Source organism: Stegostoma tigrinum, chromosome 2 (assembly GCF_030684315.1).
Source record: "Stegostoma tigrinum isolate sSteTig4 chromosome 2, sSteTig4.hap1, whole genome shotgun sequence".
NCBI lineage: Eukaryota > Metazoa > Chordata > Chondrichthyes > Orectolobiformes > Stegostomatidae > Stegostoma > Stegostoma tigrinum.
This window is the reverse complement of record NC_081355.1, coordinates 96,445,770-96,454,953: the sequence shown is the minus strand read 5'-3', so window position 1 is coordinate 96,454,953 and position 9,184 is coordinate 96,445,770. Positions and strand designations below refer to the sequence as shown.

The 9,184-nt window shown below is 42.3% G+C and overlaps 1 protein-coding gene across 1 annotated transcript in view; it reads left to right on the top strand.

Moving 5' to 3' along the window:
* The first annotated feature begins 7,759 nt into the window (after positions 1-7,759).
* Positions 7,760-9,184, top strand: part of LOC125464588 (insulin-like growth factor-binding protein 4) — an 82,816-nt gene continuing 81,391 nt past the window's right edge. Inside the window, exon 1 of the mRNA XM_059655667.1 lies at positions 7,760-8,276. Coding sequence (XP_059511650.1) covers positions 7,928-8,276 — 349 coding nt within the window. The 5' untranslated portion in view covers positions 7,760-7,927. The remainder of the gene's footprint in view (positions 8,277-9,184) is intronic.

The following is a 9,184-nucleotide window of genomic DNA, read 5'->3' as shown; positions in this document are numbered from 1 at the left end:
ATCTTTACAGTGTCCTTAGACATGGGTGAGGTCCCAGAGGACTGGAGACTTGCTAATGTTGTCCCCTTGTTTAAAAAGCCCAGCAAGGATAATCCAGGTAATTATTGACCGGTGAGCCTGATGTCAGTGGTAGGGAAGCTACTGGAGAAGATACTGAGGGATAGGATCTATTCCCATTTGGAAGGAAATGGGCTTATCAGTGATAGGCAACATGGTTTTGTACAGGGAAGGTCATGTCTTACCAACTTAATAGAATTCTTTGAGGATATGACAAAGTTGATTGATGAGGGAAAGGCTATAGATGTCTTATACATGGGCTTCAGGAAGGCGTTTGATGAGGTTCCCCATGGCAGGGTGATGGAGAAAGTGAATTCACATGGGGTCCAGGGTGTGCTAGCTAGATGGATAAAAAACTGGCTGGGCAACAGGAGACAGAGGGTAGTAGTAGAAGGGAGTTTTTCAAATTGGAGACCTGTAACCAGTGGTGTTCCACAGGGATCTGTGCTGGGACCACTGTTGTTTGTGATATACATAAATGATCTGGAAGAAGGTGTAGGTGGTCTGATCAGCAAGTTTGCTGATGACACTAAGATTGGTGGAGTAGCTGATAGTGAACAGGAGTGTCAGAGATTACAGCAGAATATAGATAGACTGGAGAGTTGGGCAGATAAATGGCAGATAGAGTTCAATCCGGGCAAATGCGAGGTGATGCATTTTGGAAGATCATATTCAAGGGCGAACTATACAGTAAATGGGAAAGTCCTAGGGAAAATTGATGAACAGAGAGATCTGGGTCCATTGTTCCCTGAAGGTGACAACGCAGGTGAATAGGGTGGTCAAGAAGGCATACGGCATGCTTTCCTTCATTGGGCGGGGTATTGAGTACAAGAGTTGGCAGGTCATGTTGCAGTTTTATAGGACTTTGGTTCGGCCACATTTGGAGTACTGTGTACAGTTCTGGTTGCCACATTACCAAAAGGATGTGGATGCTTTGGAGAGAGTGCAGAGGAGGTTCACCAGGATGTTGCCTGGTATGGAGGATGCTAGCTATGAAGAGAGGTTGAATAGATTAGGATTATTTTCATTTCGAAAGATGGAGATTGAGGGGGGACTTGATTGAAGTCTACAAAATCATGAGGGGTACAGACAGGGTGGATAGCAAAAAGCTTTTTCCCAGAGTCGGGGACTCAATTACTAGGGGTCGTGTGTTCCAAGCGAGAGGAAGAAAGTTTAAGGGAGATATGCGTGGAAAGTTCTTTACACAGAGGGTGGTGGGCGCCTGAAACACATTGCCAGCGGAGGTGGTAGACGCAGACATGTTAGCGTCTTTTAAGATATATTTGGACAGATACATGGATGGGCAGGGAGCAAATGGGCACAGACCGTTAGAAAATAGATGACAGGTTAGACAGTGGATCTTGATCGGCGCAGGCCTGGAGGGCCGAAGGGCCTGTTCCTGTGCTGTAGGTTTCTTTGTTTCTTTGTAGTGCGACCTCGCTTGGAATACTGCGTACAGTTCTGGTCACCCCATTACAGGAAGGATGTGAAAGCATTGGAAAAACTGCAGAGGAGATTTACCAGGATGTTGCCTGGTCTGGAGTGAAGGTCTTATGAAGAAAGGCTGAGGGACTTGGATCTGTTCTCATTGGAGAGCAGAAGGCTAAGAGGGGATTTAATAGAGACATACAAGATGATTAGAGGATTAGATAGGGTGGACAGTGAGAGTCTTTCTCCTGGGATGATGACTTTGGCTTGTATGAGGGGGCATAGCTACAAATTGAGGGGTGATGGATTTAAGACATGTATCAGAGGCAAGTTCTTTACTCAGACAGTGGTAAGGGCATGGAACGCCCTGCCTGCCAATGTAGTTAACTCAGCCACATGCAGGGCATTTAAACATTCCTTGGATAAGCATATGGATAATGATGGGATAGTGTAGGGGGAGGGGCTTAGATTAGTTCACAGGTCAGCGCAACATCAAGGGCCGAAGGCCCTGTTCTGCGCTGTATTGTTCTATGTCCTATGTTCTATGAGGCATTCTAATACTGTACATTTCTGATGCCCTCGTTTTTCAAGGGCTGTAAATTTCACCCCTCAGTGGTAGAGAATGCCCTCGACCATGTCTCCCACATTTCCCGCAACTCATCCCTCACACCCCCTCCCTGCAATAACAACCAAGAAAGAATCCCCCTCATCTTCACGTACCACCCCACCAACCTCTGGATCCAATGCATCATCCTCTGATACTTCCACCATCTGCAATCCGACCCCACCACCAAAGCCATTTTTCCCTCCACACCCTTATCTGCTTTCCAGAGGGACCACTTTCTCCATGACTCCCTTGTCCGTTCCACACTCCCCTCCAGCCCCACCACACCTGGCACTTTTCCTTGCAACCACAGGAAGTGCTACATCTGCCCCCACACCTCCCCCCTGAACCCCATCCCCGCTCCCAAGAAGACTTTCCACATCAAGCAGATGTTCACCTGCACATCTGCTAATGTGGTATACAGTGTCCACCGTTCCCGTTGTGGCCTTCTCTACATCGGGGAAACCAAGCGGAGGCTTGGGTATCTCTTTGCAGAGCGTCTATGCTCGGTTTGTACTAAACAACTGTACCTCCCAGTCACGAACCATTTCAACTCCCCCTCCCATTCCTCAGATGACATGTCCATCATGGGCCTCCTGCAGTGCCACAATGATGCTACCTGAAGGTTGCAAGAACAGCAACTCATATTCCGCTTGGGAACCCTGCAGCCCAATGGTATCGATGTGGACTTCACTAGCTTCAAAATCTCCCCTCCCGCTACTGCATCCCAAAACCAGCCTAGCTTGTCCTTGCCTCCCTAACCTGTCCATCCTCCCACATATCCTCTTCTCCCACCACAATACCCACCCCCATCCCCTACCTACTAACCTCTTCCCAGACCCTTGACCTGTCCGTACTCCCTGGACTGACCGATCTCCTGCTTAACTCCACACCTATACTCATTGGCTCCATCCCCGCCTCTTTGGCCTTTCTGTCTCCTCTCTACCTATCTTCTTCTCTATTCATCTTCTAACTGCCTCCCTCTGTCCCTTTTTATTTCAGAATCCCCTTCCTCTCCCCCATTTCTGAAAAAGGGTCTAGGCCTGAAACGTCAGCCTTCCTGCTCCTCTGATGCTGCTTGGCCTGCTGTGTTCATCTAGCTCCACACCTTGCTAGGTCAAACCTAAAGCCTGCCCCAAATCCCATCTTTGTGAAAATAAGAATTGCCAGGATCAGGGACTATAATCTTTTTTCATATTTGGGTGTCAGGAGCTCTTAGGAGACTAAGAGTGGAAAAGACTGTGTGTAAAATGTACATAAACTTCTTGGAACAGAGCAACTTGTCAAGATGTCAAAAACTGCCCAAATAAGTTAAATTTTTTTTTAAGCATTGTTACCACGGCAGAGAAGCTCACTGTCTTGCAGGAATACAATGTGGGAAAGAATAAGATTATGCACTTTGATGGGAAGAATAGAGGCATAGACTGTTTTCTAAATGGGGATAATCTTTGGATAGCTGAAGCACAAAGGTACATGGGTGTCCTTATTCAAGATTCTCTGAAGGTTAACATCAGATGGCGGTTAGGAAGTCTATTGCAATGTCAGCAATCAATTTAAGAGGGCTAAGAGCAGAGACGTACTACTGAGGCTGTGGTCAGACTGCATTTGGCTTATCATGAGTAATTTTGGATCTCTTATCTAAGGAAGTATGTGTTGGAGTTGGAGGGGGCCCAGATGAGGACTACATGATCCTGGCGATGAAGGGCTTGTCATGCGAGGAGCAATTGAGAATTCTCGGTCTGTAGTCAATGGGGTTTAGAAAGATGAAGGGGGATCACATTGAAGCTTACAGATCACTGAGTGGCCTGGATGGAGCGAATGAGAAGATGTTTTCACTAATAGAAGAGATTAGGGCATGAATGCACAGCCTCAGAGCGAAGACACAACCCTTTAAATTGAAATGAGGAGTAATTTCTTCAACCTGTTGATGGTTAATCTGTGAAACCCATTGCCATGAGGGCTGTGGAGGCCAAGTCATTGCAAATACTTAAGACAGAGACAGATACATTTTTCATTAATAAGAGAATCAAGGGTTACTCTGTTTAGGCAGGAGAATGGGATTGGTTAGTGCATAGAATTGGGTTATCCTGTTACAACTATACAAGATATTTTTAGAATATTGCATTCAACTCTTGTTTGCTACAGGAATGGCATTGTTAAACTAGAAAGGGTGCAGAAAATATTTGCAAGAATGTTTCCCAGACTGGAGGATTTGAGTTATAAGGAGAGGTTGGATGGACTGGGACTTTTTTCTTCCCTGCAGCGTCAGAGGGTGTGGGGTGACCTTATAAAGGTTTATAGAATCATGAGGGATGTAGATAAGATGAATGACCAAGGTCTTTTTTCTAACAGTAGGGAAGTGTAGAAGTAGAGGAGATAGGTTTAAGTGAGGAGGAAAGATTTAAAAGGGAACTGAGGGACAACTTTTTTTTCATACATAGGTTGTGGGGAATGGATATGGAATGTGTTGCTGGGGGAAGTGGTAGAGGCAGGTTCAAGTACGTTTAAAAGACATTTGCACAGGCATATGAATTAAAAAGATTTAGCAGGATACGGAACAAATTCAAACAAATGGGGCTAATTAAGTTTGGGATACCTTGAGGGCCTGGACAAGTGGGCCAAAGGGTTTCTAAGTTGTACGACTTTGTGACTCTATGAGAAACAGATCAAACATTATCAAATGGTGGAACAGAGTTGATTGGCCAAATGGACTAATTATGCTCCTATATCTTATGGTCTTATAATGCTAGACTTCGCTGCTGACCTCAAAGCAAGGTGCAATCCTCTTCTCAGATGGCAGTTTGTAATTGGCACCTGGTTAAGGTGATCTGCATGCATTCTGAAACACATCACATATCAAATAGCATAAAAAGACAGATAAATTGAAATATCATCAGAGACAGTAAACCAGGAAGAAACAAGTCCTGATTGTTTTTCAATGTTAATTAAAGTTTTAAGACACTGAAAGATGATGTTGAAAAATGTTGAAGGGATTAGACAGAAACTGAAATATCATTAACAAGCATATAAAACAAATTGTAAATTAGTTAATACAACGAAGAAGATTGCTCTTTCAGATGTATAATCTTTCACAGACTTTTCAGATGTAATTATTAATTTAGTAGGTTGTGAAAACAGTTATATTCATTCAGCAAGATAATAATTTTTCAAGACATTTTCAACGAGGTTAATATAAATGGGAGTTTTTTCACTCAACCAGTGGCTGTTATTTGATTGTGTATTCTTTTGACAATGGATTATACAAGTTACAGATAATGCAAGAATGTGTGCCTTAGCACCTATCCCCCAACACACCTCACCCCCGCCCCCAACCCTCTGCTCATCATGTTCCTATCTTCACCATTTAGTCACCCAAACAGTCACTGGCCAGATATTGTTTAAAAAAAATGAACGTATCTATATCTGGCCTAAATATACTCAAATAACCTAGCCTCCACAGCCTTCTGTGGGAATGAATTCCATAAGATTCACCATTCTCTGGCTGAAGAATTTTCTCCTTGTCTCCATTCTAAAGGGGCTTCCCTTTGCTCTAAGGTTGTGTCCTTGGGTCCTAGTCTCTCCTGCTAATGGAAACATCTTTCCACAGTCCACTCTATCCAGGCCTTTCAATATTCTGTAAGTTTCAATTAGATTCCCCTCCCACCCCCCAACACCCTTATCCTTCTAAAGTATAGACCCAGAGTTCTCAAACATTCCTCAAATGTTAATGCTGCCGAGAGAGTCCTGCTCCGGTTTCCCAGCCCGCACCATGCTACCACCAGAGGCCAATCCATGTGGAAGCGAGAGACCCGCTCCAGGCTTCACAGACTGGCCGACCGGCTCTATTATCATACTGCATCCAAAGATGCCACCACTACCCCAGAGTCCATCCAAGCCACCTTCTGCTGAAGAGCTCTCTTTATCAGGTAACTTTGAGAAAAAAGAAGGCGAGAAAGGAAAAAGTAAAAGAAAAAGAAAAAAATAGTAAAAATGCAGGCAAAGCGTTCAAGCTTGGGTACAGGAGCCTGAACACTGCCAACTCTGCTGCCACTATCTTGGTCAAGGAAAGGCGAAATGAATGTTACCTTTTATTTCAAACGTAATAGAGTATAACGATAAGGCATCTTGCTCAAAATATACAAGACATTAGCGAAATCACAGCTGGAATACTGCGAATAGTTCTGGGTCCCTTATCCAAGGAAAGATGTGCTGGCATTGGAGGCAGCCCACAGAAAGTTCACGAGATTGATACCAGATGTGGAGGGACATTTTATGAGAGGAGGTTGAGTAGTTTGGGCTAGTACTCAAGAATGAGAGAGAAACTAGTTGAAATATTTAAGATTTTTAGGGAGCTTGACAAGTCATATGTGGAATGGTTAATTCCCATTTTGGAAGAATCCAAGATCAGACGGCAGTCTTAGAATGAGTGTTCGCCCATTTAAGACAGGAGTGATGGGAAATTTCTTCTCTTTGAGGGTTGTGAACCTGTGGAATTCTTTACCATTGAGGGCTGTAGAGGCTGGGTTATTAAGTATACTGAAGGCTGAGGTTGACATATTTTAAATCAGTTTTGGAAAAGGGAACATCATGGAAAAAAAACAGGAAAATGAGATTGAGGAATATTAAATCAGCCTTGATCTCATTAAGTGGCAGAGCTGACCTGATGGGCTGAATGGTCTGTTTATTCTCCTACCTCTTATGGTCTTATGGTCAGAGGCATTTTTCTCACAAAGCTACCAAGAAATTTGGAACACTAAACTCCATGAGGCTGTGAATGATAGGGAGATTGGAGATTTCAGGGGTAAGATAGACAGTTTTCTACATGGTAAAGATATAAAGGCAAAAGCACAAGAATGAAATCAAGGAACTGATCAGCCAAGATCTAGTTGAGATGTGAAGTAGCAAGAGGAGCTGAATGTTCTGGATCTTTTCTTAACATTTCTATATAAAACGTCTGAAATTGAGCACTCCAAATTGACTGCACATTGTAAAACTTTTATTGCCAAACATGAGGAGTAGAGTGACATTTGTTTAAATTCAATAAAAGTACATTGACATGAAATATATAGCAGCAACAAATGTGAACACAAGCATGTAATTTCTTGGTGCTGCTCCATTTCATCATAAAGGTTGTGCTTGGTTCTGTGTAATATCAAAATTGAAAACAACAAACAAAGAAACCGTCCAACAACTCTGCTGATTCTAAAAGACCGTGATTCCAAATAAAATGTTTCCATAGCTCATGTCATCTCAAACATTGGTGCAGCAGTTAACCCAACTCACTGTACTGTCTAATGGTTTTCCCTTGTTAAGTATTTTTATTTTCTCTGCAGCTGAACTCAGCTGCTAGAAATTAGATATCTCATTTAAGTCTGAATTCTATTATACCTATCCAAAATGTTTCAGTCATTTTTGCTTTGTTTTCCTTCTTAAAAATAAAGAAACTATAGAGATCAAAGGTGCATTAGTATTCCCTGTCATTTCTGTACTTTTAGGAGCAGAGCAGATTTATTGCTGGAAAAGTAAAGAAGTTATCATTGTATATCCATCTGCTTCTCGGGATAAATCGAATGTCAAGTCACGACTATGTTGTTTTGGCTATAACCCAATTCTTCAAGTTCTTACTGGTACAACTATGTATTTAAGACCCAGCGAAAGTATTTTTCCACTTCATGCTGTACGATTACACCCACATGTAAGGAATAGCTAATCAGAGTCCTGACCGGAATTTATCACTAACTAGTCTAACCATTGTATAAATAATCCTGACTGTCCTCAGAGAGGCTAGGTATTGTGAGTACGCTCCTTTTCTGCATCTGGTTTACTTACTGTGTTTCGATGTGTACTTTAAAGTGTTGGAGTGTTCTGCTTGCTCTGTTTTCTCCATTGATGCTTGAGGCATCTGGGCCGATCCGCTGCTTGCCCTGCACCGAAGAGAGGTTGGCACACTGCCCACCTGTGGATAGTACATGCACAGAGGAGTTGGTGAGGGAGCCAGGCTGTGGCTGCTGTCGGATGTGTGCCCTATCTCATGGCCAGCCATGTGGGGTGTACACAGCACGCTGTGGTGCGGGTCTCCGCTGTTATCCACAGCTTGAGGAATCTAAGCCTTTGGAGACACTTATGCAGGGACGGGGCATTTGCATGGAGCTATCTGAGGTTGAAAGGATTCAAGCAATACAAGCAGGTAACCAAGCTAATTATATTTGCAATACAGTGATGGGAAACACCAAGCTAGTATCAAATAATTTCTTTGTTACTAATAATTGAATAGCACATGAGTCATTGTGCTGCATTTTAGCAGCAAGATTCATGAGAATAAATTGACCAACATATAGTTGTTGGTTAAATTGTATTTTCATAGTGCTTAAAGACGTATTGTTCATTTGCCAGCTCAAACTTCTGATAAAACAACAAGAATTTGCATTGAAAATGAATGCATTTTCATGATCTGGACAATAATTATCCCTCAACTAACACCTCAAGTATATTAACTGACCTTCAACAACTTGTTATTCGTGGGAGCTTGCTGTCTGCAAATGGACTGCTGCATTTCTTGCATTATAACAGTGACTACACTTGAAAAGTATTTTATTGCTTGTAAACTTCGAGATGTCCAGTGATCAGGAGAGGCGTTATTTGAGTGCAATTCTTGATTTTTTAATGAAGTGTTCAGTGAAGTCTTCCCATTTTGAAACGACTACATATTGTGAAAAAAAACTGAAAGAAGAGTTATGAATATCCCTTTGTGTCTGAAGCCCTGAACTTGCTGATGTTTAACTTCAGAAGTGCTTATCTGACAGATTATATGTTTCTGATGCCGATACATCTTTTGAATCAAGTCTCATTTGCTGCATACCAGAAAAAGTGATCAGAAACACATGTTTAATGAGCAGAACAATGATAGATGATAGAATATTCAATGCTTCTAAGTGCAAAATAATTTATAAAATTCCATAATTATTTATAAAATAACATCACAATCAAGGAATACTTCAAATTATTTACAATATCATTAATATGTTAAAAAGGAGATAAAATGTGGTATGATCTACTTTATCATTCACACCAACTGTGTACTTGAGTCTCTCACGT